This window comes from Chiroxiphia lanceolata, chromosome 16, assembly GCF_009829145.1.
Source record: "Chiroxiphia lanceolata isolate bChiLan1 chromosome 16, bChiLan1.pri, whole genome shotgun sequence".
Taxonomy (NCBI): domain Eukaryota; kingdom Metazoa; phylum Chordata; class Aves; order Passeriformes; family Pipridae; genus Chiroxiphia; species Chiroxiphia lanceolata.
This window is the reverse complement of record NC_045652.1, coordinates 6182803-6198076: the sequence shown is the minus strand read 5'-3', so window position 1 is coordinate 6198076 and position 15274 is coordinate 6182803. Positions and strand designations below refer to the sequence as shown.

Genomic DNA, 15274 nt, shown 5'->3' with positions numbered 1-15274 from the left:
TTGCCTTGCTATGCCTTTGTTTTGGCTGTTTCTAAGTGACCACTGCACAGCCTGAAGAGAAAAAGATGCTGAAGTAAACTTGTTAATAATTTCAAAGATTTTTGATTCCCAGGTAACTGTACTAGAGATTCCTACAACATGGGTTAAAATAAGGCATAAAACCACACAGTGAATACAGAAGACAAAATAAGGTATTTAATAAATATGTGGAATTAGTAAGAAATGGGTAACTGAAAGATATGTCATAGTTGAAGAGGTTTGGGTCCTAAATGTAAATGGGGATTAAAAAAACCACAAAGCCTGTATTAAACCTTTATTCAGTTATGCCTAAAAATGTGGAAAATAATTTTTGAGTATCTGAAAAAGGAAGTATAAATACCCATTATTGTACAGTAACTGGGTTTCATTCTAAAAAGTGCAGCAGTAGCTGTATTACTTTCAGTTGGGAAAAAAAGCCAAAGAAACATTCCACATAATTTTACAAATTATTTAGAAAGTGATGCTATTAGAAAGTTATCTGTTTAGTACCTTCTCTGATTTGCCTTATCTCCTCAATATGTAAACATTTTACTGAACCTCCAACAAACCCTTTAAATGCATCTAATGAAAGTGAGGTAAGAGTTATTACTGGATTAACAATATTTTCCCATATTCAGAGGAACAGAATACTCAACTGTAAACACCACTGAGACACTTAAACCAGAGCAAAACCTGTCAAATTATTCACAATGTCCTTGGGCAATTTACAGGGAGAGTCTCTGGTGTCATATCCTGTAACATTCTGGGTGGTGCTCTAAAGAGAAAGAAAAATCAGCTGACTTCTTGGAAGTTGTGTGCGTAAAACAGCATATTAATCTGAGAGGAGGTTCTATTTATTGTTGAAGCACAGAATGAGAGGCATTTCCTAGTTATTCCTATCAAGCCTTTGGCACTGATGGTGCTCTACCATACAGAGGCTGTTATTTGTCTGGGGAGAGGTAATGTTATTTGTCTGCCTGCGAGGTAATGGCAAGTGCACAGCAGCAAGTAGTACATTTTTAACTATTTTATGCCACATATTTCTGTCAGCAATTAAGTGAAATCTTAATATATTTTATAAATGGTCAAGGTTTTCCTATGTACAAACCTGAAAATCAAAGCACAATTCTTAAATACAGTGTAACTGTCTTCACCTTTGGTGCTGCTGAAGCAGCATTTGAGAACTTACATCACTTTTAGGGTGTTGCTAATCTTTCCATTGTTCAGATAATTTGTATGTAAACCAGAACTCAGAAAAAGTGTTGAAAATAAGACAGTCTGTTCTGTGAAATCCTAGAAAACAGGGGAGACTTCTAAGGAGGTTTCACTCGGATGTACTTATTTTAAAATAAGGAAGAATTCTTTTCCAGTAAACATAAAATGAAGATGGTTTGACCAATGACCCCTCTAGGGACCAAGGATTCCTTCTAGCTCTTAATTTACTTTTAAAGAAAATGATGACCCATAAAATACCTTGAATAATCATACAGCATAATTTGATATAGTTTTTTAGGAAATTCATTAAAACCACTTGTAAAGTATAATGATAGCCTCCTACAGGATTATCTAAAAGATTTTGTTAGGAGAACAGATAATCCCTACAGTGAGTCAGTGGAGATAAACATTGGAAGGAGGGAAAATTAAAGGAACCAGAGTAGTAAATCAGACACCTAATGCTGTGACAGGCTAATTGTCACCTCTCCCATGGAAGTACTGCTTTATCTGACAAGGAACACAGCACACAGTTACTTTCTCAGAACAAAAATGCAATGGCTCGGACAATACAGCAACACTACAGAATTACTAAATTCAGATTTGCTGTCAGAACTGCACTGAGAGGTGCAAGAGGAGCTGATACAGTAGTTGAGGTGAATTATCTGGCAGTCAGGAAGATGCTGAAGGTTTCTGTCAGTGCAGTTCCAGGAACTGCTTCCGAGCCACAGCTGATTCTGTTTGAGTTACTGTTAATATATTGCTTGTGAGCAGAAGTGCATGTTGATACAGTAAATGAAGTAGAGGTCAGCTCCAGGTCTGCACATAATTATTTAATAATTTTACCTCATGATAGCTCTCAAAGAGTTTGTATCTTCTTGGGGAGTGAAAGGCCTCCGTAAATATTTCAATATTTTAGGCTATGGTGACCCATCCCATCAAATTACAAATTGCAAGTCTACTATACTTACTAGCGCACTTCAAAGTGTTGTTTTAACACTACCAAGGCCAAAATATGAAGATAGTAACATTATTAGTCATTAAAATACACCTTTCCTCCCTTACAGTTACAACCCTACTAAGAACAGCTTTATTTTTTTTTCTGACACATTAGGTATTGCTTTGCTCCAATAGCAAGTCTTGCACAAAGGTACTTTCCAATCAATGTTCTTGGAATGTTCACCTCAGTAACTTCTGTAGTTACTCAACAGACACAGTCTGGTTCTATTAGATGTTTCAGAAAAGACTAGGAAGTTATTATTTTGCAGGTTTATTTAATGATAATAGCTAGTCAGATCTACACATGGCTGCAATTTATCAGATCTTCCTTGACCCTCCACTTTGTGCTTAGCTGACCAGACCATTTCCCCCCATTATTGTGAAATCCTTACGCCTATCCTGAGGTTCAGTTGTCTTGTTTCATTTCCCTAACTCTGCTGCATAATTTACCTGCAATTTAAGAAAAAAAAAAAAAAAGGGGCAGGAGAAATCTTTATCACAGAATCATGGAATACCCTGAGTTGGAAGGGACCCAGAGAGATCATCAAGTTCAGCTCCTGGCCCTGCACAGGACAGCCCCAAGAGTCACACCATGTGCCCGAGAGTATCATCTGAACACGCCTTGAGCTCTGTCAGCCTTGGTGCTGTGACCACCACTCTGGGGAGCCTGTTCAGTGCCCATCCACCCTCCTTGGGAAGAACCTTTCCCTGAGATCCCTAAACCTCCCCTGACACAACTTCAGGCCGTTCCCCAGGTCCTGCCACTCGTCATAGAGAGCAGAAATCGGAGCTGCCCCTCCACTGCCCCTTACAAGGAAGGTGCCGACCCCAGTGGGGTCAGACCTCAGTCTCCTCCAGGCTGAACAGAACAAGTGCCCTCGGCTGCTCTAACTGCAGGGCCGAGTTACCCACACCACACCAGAGGGACACCGCAGTGTTGTGTCCCACCGCCTGTCCCCACAGCGGTACCCGGCAGGGGCACGGGGCCACTGAGGGGGGACAGCACTGGCAGCACTGCGGGTGTCCCCCAAACGCGACACGCAGGTGTGCTCTCCCATTCGTACAGGTACGTTCGACCTTTCTCTTCACTCCTTTTTCCTTTTAGGATTTGTCTTGAGCATGACATCCCAGTGGTCCTGCTCCGGCTGATGCTGCCGGTGGGGCAGGAGCTGCCCCGGGTGCTGGGGCTGCTGAGGGCTGGGGCTGCTGAGGGCTGGGGCCGCCCCGGGGTGCTCGGGCTCCTCTCGCAGCTGCACAGCCCGCGGCCAAAGCCCGTCTGTCCGCCCTGTTCTCGGCAGACTCTGCCACCGGGAGCCGGCCCCGCTCCGAGGCGGTGCCCGGGGAGGCGCATCCCGGCGAGGGGCAGCCCGGCCCCTTTTCCCTGGCGCATCTCCCGGCCCTGGAGCCGCGGGAGGATGAAGCAGGTAGAGGGGCGGGCGGGGCGGGATGCTCGGGGGGCGGCGCGGCCCCCCCGGTCCCTGTGCGCTGACCGGGTCCCCGCCGCAGGCGCTGGTGGACGACACCGAGGATGTGTCCCTGGATTTCGGGAGCGAGGAGGAGCTGGCGCTGCGGAAGGCGCGCATCAGGTAACGGCGCGGAGGCCGCAGCATCGCGGCGCCCATGCGGCCCTCGCTGCTCCGGCTGCACTGAGGCACGAGAATACAGAAAGCCCCGTTTAAACGCTTAATTCCCATTTTTTACAGAGAGGGTGGTGAAGCGCTGGAACAGGCTGTCCGGGGAGGATGGGGAGCCTCTGTCCGGGAGATGCCCGGGCTGGAGCAGGCCCTGCTGCCCGGCATCACCCGGCCATGGAAACAGAAACCTGACACACCCAACGCTCCAAAACCCCAACCAAACTACTTTTGTTAGAGCTGGAGCAGCAGAGAGGCCTCTCAGCTCCAGCAAAAGCAGCTGTGCTGCTGTGCTCAGGCATTGCACTGCACACCTGGCTGAAGGGAAGCAGCAAGAAACCTGCAGTAAAACTGCTGTGCTTTCCTACCACAGAGTGTGATGATGTGTGGAATATTGTACATCTTATCCTCGTAGATGTTACCTAAGAAAATCCAACCCGTTCACCCCTTTCACCAGATTAAGCTGTCTGCCTTTGGGTTTGTCACCTTGGGTGTCACTCTGTAGCTCTGACCACACCGAGGTCCCAGGTGACAGAGCTGTTGTTCCATAGTGGCTTTTGAAGAATCTTCAGCCAAAGATTGTGAAAGGAAGAGTTTTATGCCAAAAGAAATTACGTATGCACTCACCTATAATGTACATAATCAGCTTTGATTTCGAATGGTTTCTTCCACTTTACCCCAGTTTACTCTGGTCCATTACAGTGATAATATTTCTTCTAGGTGTAAAGAAACGTAAGAGATGTTAAACCTGACAAAACGTTATCTGAGGTCACAAGCAATCATGTAGCTTTACAGTACAATTATTCTGTTTTACTGATGTCTGGTGAAGCATTTCTGCCCTCACACTTTGGACTGTATTGGACTTTACTGTAACTGCATGCTGAGTCAGTCTTCAGCAGCAGCACAAATTTTAAATGAACATTTATATTTTGGTGTAGTCTTGGAGACATTGCCGAAAGGATTCAACTAAACTGAAAAATACAGCTCAGAAGTACCTTGAGCACATGAGCCTCAGATTCTGTCTGTGGGACCAGACTAGACAGAGCATGAAGTGAAACCACCCTGAAATGTTTGTAGGGTACCACAGCACCAGGTACTTTACAGATCTGCTCCTACTGGCCCACACTGCTCAATAAATACAGACAGGCAAAGTTCAGCAAACCACACTGTTATGTGATTAACTTTGTGCAGAAACTTATTTCATTAAAGACAGGTCTTTTTTCTTGCCCTCCCAACAATATTAAAAGACAATCTCATACTGAAAATTCATCTGCTCTAGAATGCAGAAATGAAACTGCATTCACACAGAACTGCTTACACTGTTCACACAGATGTTTGTTTTTAGATTTCTGAAGAATCTTGTCTAAACAAGCCTGAAAAACACCTAGGTGCTGCAAAATTTAGTTGTCTTATTAGAGGGTATAACAAGATGTTCCAATCTTTTGTCTTTATCCCAATTTCATATATCTTGAACTTGGTTAGAATTCTCATAAGCTATGACAAGATGTACTTTTGTGATTCTTCAAGGTATGTGCAAAAGGGCTCTTTAAAAGCAAAAGGTTAATAGCTACTTTCCTAAGAAGTTAGAAAAAGATAACTTATACCCTTTTTGCAGTTCACTGCAGTACCACAGCATTGGATCTGGAACAGTCAGGAGCATACAATCACTTTTTCACAAATCAGCTAGGCAACATGATGATCAGAGAACCCCTATATTCAAAATTTGCCTCAATATATTTGAAGTACCAGACAGGAAAAAAAAACCCAAACAACCAAGCAGCGTGTAGAGTGCTGCTGTGGCACTTCTGAGCAGGAACTGGGAGTGATTCTCCTGTGGGTCAGTGGCACACCTTAGGGCTGACCCAAATATGATTCCTTAATGTGAAATGCAACTAAATTTACAACAGCTCATTCCTGTCCTAATAGGGATCACGCTTGCAAACTGAACAGAGGTCATTGTAACAAGGTAAATGGCAACCCTTCAGCCTCAAGGCTCCAGTTCTACACTGCAGGGACGTTTAGATGCAACAGGAAAACTGAAAGTCCAACCACGTGGGTTGCTGTGCTTTCAGGAGCAAATGTCTGGCAAGCAGAGTTTCAGTGACCTTCATCCTTTAGTGGATTTGAATGAAAAAAGGAAAAAAGAAAAGTTGCCATATTCTAAAGCCTGTACTGTCTCCCATTAGTACAAGGAATAATGTATGTTTATACAATGATTTCTTAATGCCATTGCATTTCTGGATATTAACTTTTAAAAGAGTTTTATGGAGTACAGTTTAATTCAATATAAGTGCATTCACAGAAGAAAAGCTAGAAAGTTATTTAAAAAACGATGCAAATTGTTTAGCTTCAGGTTTTAGAAGTTGATCATCTTATTAAAACTTCTGTTTTATATGATAGGAACTATAAATTTCATGATGACTGTGAATTAAGAGAACACATCTGTTCTGTTAAGTGAGGAAGTGAGCAGTTTATTTACTGGATTCCATTAGTTTGAGGATTATTATTTTTCTTAAGCATAAATTTTCTGAGGTTGAGAGAGCTGTCCAAAAAATGAGGTGCAAGTTTTGATGCATCTCTACACTCCTCCCATAGCACAAGAACCTGCAAGTCTGTCTGTGGCTTGGTGAGCATGTCCTTGGGAGAGGACACTGACATTCCACAGCCTTGAAAAGTGTTCAGCACTGTAATAAATGAGAGCTGCTTGCTCATGGACTTTTTTTTTCCAGTAAATACCCTTCCAAGTTTGATATTGGAACAGATTCAGCATCCAAACAGTAATCCCGTTGTAATCCAGTAATCCTGCTGAATCTGCCTTCCAAAAGGAAACACTACTTCTCCAAAGTTTGCCGTGGGGTATCTGTCGTTAGGTTTTGGTCCGTGAAGAAAGAAGACACACACACACATGAAGAGAGATGAGACAAGGGTGTCTGCCTGCTCAGTGTGGCAGGCAGCTTTATTGAGGTAGCAAACCTTGACTTTCCCACACACTTGTTGTAAATATATTTCTACAAAAACACTCAGGAATTCACACCTGCACTCTGAAACACATGGTCAACAGCTTCGTCCTTGCACTGTTACCATCTTCCAGCTAACTCCCTAATACTCAAGGCTGTGTCCATGGGAACGTTTAATTACCCTCACTGTCCTCATGGGAAAGGCTTTATACCATCTAATATTTCAAGCTCTTCAAGCTCCAGGGGCTCCAGGGGCTCCTTGGACCTGTCACTTCCCCCCCCCAAAAGTTACTGTCACCTTTGAAGCACCGATCCAGCTCAGTCCACCCCGGTGTGAGCAGCGAGGCACTGTCTGGTTTTGACAGTTCACAGTGTCCACCCCACTCCACCCACCTGCTCACAGCAGAAAAATCCCCTTTCACTTAAAATCTGACATGTTTACTTGTAAGTCAGAAGAAGTTTTTGGAAAGTTTGAAGTTAACATGGGCATGACCAGGAGTAAATATAAACTACAGCTGTGCATCATTTTGCTTTCTCCAGTCACGTGTGTAGTACTACAAGCACAGGACTGACATCATATAAATATACAAATGTAGAACAGTTAAACAGCTATAGAATAATATTACAATAAGAATCTTTAAATAGTTATTATATTTATATAGCTATCATTTAAGTTTACCATAAACAATTATAATTGTGTATATATTATATATCTCATTTTATTATACACTATAATAGAATAACATTCAACTGTTGAATAGTTAATTATGGCCCAGGCCACACTACTGTTAATTGTTCATAGAGGTGGAGGAGCTTAATAAGAAAACTACTGACTTAAATGAAAATATCTTATTCAGAAAACAAATTTTATTTACTCAGCTTCAAGGGAGAAGTTGTTCAAATGCAATAACCTCTAGTTAATTCTCACTTTCAACTAATTAACCCAACCACAATGGTACAGAGTAAGGTTTATACTTGGCATATTACCCTGAAAATTGTACTGTGCTCATTCCAGCATTCTCTAACCCCCCGTCCCACTGCACAGGCCAATAGTCCATGTCATATAGTTACTTCTTTCACTGAAATTCCTCTTTATTTTGTTACAGATAAAATTTTGTTGGATGAGCAAAGCATAAATATCCAGTGAAATGAATATGAAATAATTCATAAGAACTGTTAGATTCCCAAATCTCTCTCCCTCTCCAAAAGGAAGTGTTTGGGTTTAGACATTAAATATGAAGGTTCATTGTCTTACACCAAATAGCTACTTTTTTTTGGTTTCAGAGTTCCTGTTTTATTTTCAAAACAGTTCTGAAAGGCATAAGAATTGTCTCAATTATTTTGTGCTTTGAAAAGCTGGTTTATTTTATGAAACAAAGAGGTTTTTTAGGATGCTATTGAACACAACCACTACATTCCTTCATATAGAACCAAAGAAACTGGTGAAAGACTCCTCATTTTGTTCTGTCTCTGAGAAAGTTGTGACATGAACACCACATTCATCTTTTAGCTTTAGATTGAAGCTTGGTCGTTGAAAATACTACTGCTTCGATAATGAAGGTACCCATCAACATTTGAAATAAGAGAAGCAACAATCCAAAATACCACTTTAAAGTAAAAATGGTTGTGTGATACTACAGCATCAGCGAGTACTGTGACATTCCTTCTTGTCCCATCACTTCATTCATGCTCTGTGTTTTCTTTTCTAGGCACCCACTGGCCACCTTTTTCCACCTGTTTTTCCGAGTGAGTGCTATTGTTACCTACTTGTTCTGTGACTGGTTCAGCAACAGCTTTGTTGCCTGTTTTGTCACTGTTCTCCTCCTTCTATCCTTTGACTTTTGGTCAGTCAAGGTAAGATGACCCTGAATAGTAATTACCTTTGAAAGTATTTTGCTTGCCATTAAATGAAACAAAAAAGGAAATATCCATACTGACAAAACACCAATAGCATTGTGAACTCTTGGTTTATCACATGTCTAGCCCACTTTAATGAAGATGTTTACATATGTTTGTTATTGTTTATCACCATATTCTCTATGGCTGGTGGGAGCTACTAAAATGGTGAGAAAATTGCTTTGCTCTGGGTAGATTTCTTTGTATTTTCCCCCTTAAAAAAATAAAAATTAAAGTAATGAATGCCTGAGGATGTTCAGAGCTGCAGACCAGACCCCTGTGGGGGCTGCAGGAGGGCCCTGGAAGTCCAGCTATGGCTCTGGTGCCCTAATCACATGCAGGCAGGTGGGTCAGGCCAGCCCAGGATCCAGGGGCTCCACATGTGGAACAAGGTTTTTGTTCTGTAGAAGTGAAGCATTGATGTGTCTCTGGTATTCTGAAAGCTTCCAGTGTTCATCCAGGTGCAGGAATATTTTCTTAGTTTGTTTGCTTGACCCACACAGTTTACTTGCTTATCATTAATCTCCCATTTTTCAGTGTGTTTTTGTTCTCAGTGCTCCTCTTTTACTGAGGAAACTTGTTTATTGGGTACTTGTCCAACTGACTGACTTGAAAAAGATACAACCTATAATTTCTTATCTAAATAAGTGCTACTGTGCTAATCATCATATTAAAAGAGAACAGGCTTCTAAATTTGTGGTAATTTCATCCATCATTAATGGCCATTGTGCTCAAGCTGGCACGACTTTTAGAAGTAATTTTAGCATTTGATAAAAGATGATTGTTGAACATGCTTGTCTTTTTTATTTTTGACTGTTAGTCAGACAAGTGACTTGTGCTACTGATTAATGCAAATAATGGTTTCATCACTAGAACGTGACAGGAAGACTCTTGGTTGGTTTGCGTTGGTGGAACCAGATTGATGAAGATGGAAAAAGCCACTGGGTGTTTGAAGCAAAAAGGGTAAATATATTAATAGAAATAGGCACAGGGCAAACAATCCATAGGAAATTTGTAAAGCTGATGCTAGGTCAAATAGAGTAACAAATAGAGCACCTTTGTAACAGTTACTTTTTATCCAGCTCCTATAGAACACAATGTAAGCATTCAGGTGCAAACACTGGTTTGTCACATCCTGGAAGCCTGCAGGACAAAGCTGGTCTCACAACACTGTCAGCACATGGATCAGCAGAATAAATATTCACAGCATGGTGCTGTAGGTATGAAACATTCCTGGTGGTTCCGTTCTATTTTCTAGTGAGAATATCTTGCAACAAACACATCTTCCCGTAGATAATGCCAGCACAGAATCCTCTTCAGGAAATATCTATGTGGAAAACAGTGCTAAATAGTTCAGATTCCTTATCACCCTCTACAGCTCCCTGACAGGAGGGTGTAGCCAGGTGGTGGTTGGTCTCTTCTCCCAGACAACCAGCAATGGGACAAGAGGTCACAGTCTTAAGCTGTGTCAGGGGAAGTTTAGGTTTGGACATCAGGGAGAAGTTCTACACAGAAAGAGGGATTGGGCATTGGAATGGGCTCCCCAGGGAGGCAATGGAGTCACCATCCCTGGGGGTGTTTAAAGAAAGACTGGATGCGGCACTGGGTGCTGTGGTCTGGGTGACAAGGTGGTATTGGGTCACAGGTTGGACTCGATGATCTCAGAGGTCTTTTCTAACGTATTTGATTCTGTGATTCAGTATTTTAAAATTAGTATTTCATTCATGCTCATAGAATATTGTGGGGAATAGAACCTGGATCACAGAGCACTCTGATACTGCCAGTGCTGCCCCAAACACCCTGAGCAAACAAGCTATAAAATGGCTTTTGGTATCACTGACAGAGTCAAGACTCAGGGTTTTGCTTTCCACAGCCTGATTCGGGGAAGAGCCTGGCAGAACAGCGCCCGAGTGCTGCTCACTGGGCCATCCATCCCTCTGGGTTCTCCCGGCTGCGTTCCCGGCCGGGACAGGAGGCGGCTGTGCGGGGCTGGAGTGCCCTCTGCAGCCCCGCCCGGGAGAGAGCTCAGCGCTCCCCTGAGCGGAGAACACACACCCACGTGTGCCCCGTAATCTAAAGGGAAGCTAAAGGCAGACAACCCTACACGAAAGGACTGTCAGAGTGCCCTAGTTCTGTGGAGACACGAACCAAGAGCTTTCTTAGCACTTAAAAGCAACGGCATCCATAAAGTGACCTCCAGACCTCAAAATTACTGAAATGAGCAAGCCTTGCTCACCTATTACAGTTTTTAATTCTAGCCTAGAAGCACCAAGTTGATTCACCTGCATGGGCTAAAGCCTTCCAAAATTCCTGGCAAGTGGTAGCTTTATTAATGTGAAAATTATGGTACCACAGGAAGGAACATATAGACTGTATTTCTGCCATGGCTTATCCATGAGAAAGACTTTGTCATAGCAATGTCCTGGAATATATGCAGTTCTCTTCCTTACCAGAGTCAGGCATTCCTATCTCCATCTCTCCCACCTCCTTTGCCAGTCCTCTGGTAGCTCATTAAGATCTCTTGCTTTATGGTAAATATGCTTAGAAATATTCCAAGTCACTCACCAACAACTAATTCTTGGAACGTGGTTGATGCAACAGAGGTTCATCTCCAAAATCCTGCTTTCTGCTGATGTTTGCTGAAAGAAAAGCAGTTCTTACAAGTCTGCTGACTGCAGCTTTTTATAATCTTTCACCAAATTAACCAAGTCTTTCAGGTGCAAAGTTCTCAGGTGTATTGACTTTGGCTTTGGGTTTTTTCCTCCTACATAGTTAGTGCAATGCAATGCCACTACTGGGTAATGTGTCAGTAATTTAGGATACAAGTGATTAAACCCTTTTATTGACTCAGAGGATCTGTCTTTTTCTCTAACTATGAGGGCATAGAACGTTATTCTCTGGACCTCTCCAACATCACTGGTCTAGAGGGTACATGATAAAGTTAAGACACCTCATAGTTATTGCATCTTTCAGGGTTTTCTTAGGCAAGATGGAGTAATTTAACCACATTTACAAGTTACATGACAATGTCTGCCTCATGGGGGAAGGATGGGTTAGTCTTATTTTTACATGGAAAATTCAATATACTGAAAATTACCTAGAAGGCTTTTCAGTTTTCGGAGTGGAAGAGTCCAGAGGGTTTTCTTTTCCAGATGTGTTTCAGAAGCTGACACTGGTGGTGGTTGAGTGGTCTGAGGTTTGGAGTAAGGTTTCGAAAACTTTGGAAAGGTCAGAACCTTCTGTACAATTCTCTTCCTTAATTTTTTAAAGTGTAGTCATTAACAATGAGCCTTCCAGTATAGACAGAGACATGTGAGTCATGCTGACCTGAGAAAATCTGTAACCAAGGCTTTTGCAGCCTGCTCTGAGGTGTTGTGCTCTCCCTCAAGAGCCCAGATATTTGTTATTTATTGTGCATTTTGACTTGGTGACTGGTAGTTTCAATAATTTTCCTTCCAGGTGCCTACAATTGCTGCCTCAACTGAAGCTGAAGCCCGAATCTTTTGGCTTGGTCTCATCATCTGCCCCGTGATTTGGACACTGTTTCTCTTTAGCACCTTGTTCTCCTTGAAGCTGAAATGGCTGGTGAGTCAGGGGATAATGAAAGATCTACAGCTGACAGATAATCCTGGTAGAGGGAAACCCCAGATCTGTTGGTCTTGAACCAAATCTTCCAACAGTACAAAAATCCTACCAACAGCTTCAAGGAACCCCAAGGAGTTTCCTGCAGTCAAGCCCTGTGCTCTGGAATGGATTAGTAATTTTTAGCTGCACTTCTAATGGGTTATTGGATGTCAGCTCCTTCATGTGACTGGAGAAGCTCAAGTGGTGGGCAAAATTTTGGCCTTCTTTTTAACTGTAGCAACTTACTCTTCTCCAACTTATTTCAGTCAAATGAAACTATTGGAAGAGTACAAAAAATGAGCTGTTGATGCTGGTTTTCAGATTTTCAAGTCTCCTTGGGATTTGAATGCTACTTACTCTTAAAAGTAATCCTTACTCCTAAAAGTAAGGATTTTAGATCTCTGGTACCATTCCCTTTTGAAAGAACCAGCATCATTAGTGCTTAAAACCTTGATAAATGGAGCTATGAGTATGTATTTTATAATTACTCTATTTATAAGCCATCTACTTTACAAAAAAACCCCAAAACTCAACACTTTTTCCCTAAATACGAGAGGAAATGTACCCCATGTATTGCATTACGTTAAGATATTTTTGTCTGTGAAATCTTCATGTTTTCCCCTGCAAACATTAAGTGCTTGGATAACCACACAGAATTCATTCTGTCACATTCCCAGCCACACTCAGGACCATTTCTTAGTTCAGTATGAAAAGATAAAAGGCACCTCCAACATGTGCAGCCACATGACCAGTTAACAGCCAAGATTACATTTTATTATTCGATTAAACAAGAAATTTAGCTATGGGCAAATCATTAACTGCTTTTTGGTGCCTCAAATGGCACAGATAAAAAGCAACAGTTAAAATTAAACCAGCACTCTTTGTTCCTGGCTCCACCTTTATTTTTGAAAACCAGAGATTGTTTGCTAAGCCAAGAACTGGTTGGAGACAGAACCCTAACTGGCACTGAAGACAGGTTGCTCAGGTGCTCATAAAAGGCAAGTTACACAAATGAAAATTAGGTCCTTCCAGGAAACTGGTCCTGGGGCTGAGAAATATTTTTTATAAGTTATTCCATTAGTCAGATGGATCCCACCTACTGCCAAGCCTGTAGTACCACAAAAGGAGTCAGTTATTTTCACTGCCTATCAATGCTAGATGGGGATTCCTATCTATGGATGCTCTTTGTAAATTCACAAATTACAGGATCTTATTTGTATCTAAGGCATTTGGCATCTAACCAGGCCTGCAGTGTGCCATGGATCTGGATGTGAAACTTTTAGATACAACTCAGGCTTCAAAAACATGAAATGTTTCTGGAATCTGTTGAGAAGGTCCTTTTTTGAGTAAGTGCTTTTAGGAAAGTAATGAAGTCTTTAAAGATACAGAAAGACAAAACTGGTATCAGTGTTCTGGTAAAAGAGGCATTTTGTATGAAGGAACTACTGTGTTTAAGTTTGACAAGATTGGATTCTCTTTGAAGGTCATTTATTATTGGAAGGATTATCCCTTTCTTACAGCACACATTTCCCTAGGTGGTATGCACAGGTGCACACATGTGTAGATCCTACACAGCTGATATGTAGTGGTGCATTTGTCCCTGCTGAACTTCTGTTTGTCCACAGGCTCTTGTGATAGCTGGGATCTCCCTGCAGACTGCTAATTTGTATGGCTACATCCACTGCAAATTAGGGGGACAAAAAACCATCAGCAGAGTAACTTCGAGGTTGTTTGGCACAGCAGATGTTCCCCAGAGTAAGTACTGAGCTGTCTGTCAGCCACAGCCCGTGAGGCAGCACAGGCCAACCCACCTCTCATGGTTGGTTCTGGCTCTTCCCAGGTCTCAGTTCCCACAGGAACTCCTGGCAGGGTGATCCTGATCCTCCAACAAGCCTCTCTTGCAGTGTCACACAGAGGGGCCCTACCCCAGGTCACTTTGCTCTGTGTTTGGAAGCCTCCTGAGCTTCACAACTGAGCTGCTTCCAAGCTTCAGGAAGAATGTCCCCTGAAGTAAAACCCTTGGAGTTAGTGCAATTGGAATGTAACCCCCTGCTTAGGCACAGCTGGGAGAGCCATCTTTAACCTCCAGACTTCCACCTGGCTCTTCCCTGCTTTTATAAAGATTCCCATGTCCCAGGTTCTGCTGACAGCCACGTGTCCTCTGTTCACTCTGCAGGGCAGAGCAGGAGGATTTCAGAAGATGGAACTGAAGAACATGGCAAGACAGTCCCTAGATAATCAAACAAGGAAGAACTCAAAGGACGAGCAGTAAAACTACTAATTCATGAAAGCTGTTCTTCACGTGAAGATATTTAAATAAAGCTCTTCTAGAATTATGCCTGCATGAAATAATGTCATTTGTGTTTGAGTCTTTAGATCCTGAAAGGTTTAGAGCCTTTGTAACCTAAAAGCTTCCCCAAAAATGATTTATACAGAGCACCTGCTTCCATGAAAACTAACCAGAAACTGCTGGATTATCTTAGCCAAGAATTAAATGTAATGAAAAGACAATGCTAAATTGTTTAATTTTGGAACTACAATAGACAAAATCAAACTGCCTTTCCCTGCTGTACACAATACTCACTTTTCAAAGCTTTGATTCCTCAATAAAAACAGGAATTACAATCCCAAAGGGCCTCTTAGTTATTAAAGATACTGAATGTTTATTTAGTATTGAGGCTCAGGGTCAAATAGAAGAAAACAAAATTCAGGGGGCACGTTCACACAGTGCGTGTGTGAAGCAGGCAGTTATGTATTGTTAAAATATGTTAATCTTATTTTGATACCTGTGGAAAAAATAAAATAAAATGCTGTACTTTTGCTATAATACTACATTGAATTTCACTCTAGATATGGATCTTTTCCACTGAAGGAAAGACCCTTACATGAAGTTATTCTGGGTCAGAACCAGGCATTACAGTTCATGCCAGCACAGCA

The 15274-nt window shown here is 42.0% G+C and overlaps 1 protein-coding gene across 1 annotated transcript; it reads left to right on the top strand.

Moving 5' to 3' along the window:
• The first annotated feature begins 3551 nt into the window (after nt 1–3551).
• On the top strand, nt 3552–14896 carry TVP23A (trans-golgi network vesicle protein 23 homolog A). The gene is made up of 7 exons (XM_032704233.1): nt 3552–3653; nt 3736–3815; nt 8527–8671; nt 9587–9676; nt 12173–12298; nt 13963–14092; nt 14514–14896. The coding sequence occupies exons 1-7, from the start codon at nt 3645–3647 to the stop codon at nt 14573–14575; spliced, it is 642 nt and encodes a 213-aa protein (XP_032560124.1). The 5' UTR covers nt 3552–3644; the 3' UTR covers nt 14576–14896.
• Nucleotides 14897–15274: the final 378 nt, after the last annotated feature.

What these genes read in the sequence shown, in the direction of transcription:
- TVP23A (XM_032704233.1), top strand. An exon ending in CTGCGGAAGGCGCGCATCAG is followed by an intron (nt 3,816 to 8,526) that starts GTAACGGCGCGG and finishes TTTCTTTTCTAG; the next exon opens with GCACCCACTGGCCACCTTTT. An exon ending in CACAGCAGATGTTCCCCAGA is followed by an intron (nt 14,093 to 14,513) that starts GTAAGTACTGAG and finishes TTCACTCTGCAG; the next exon opens with GGCAGAGCAGGAGGATTTCA.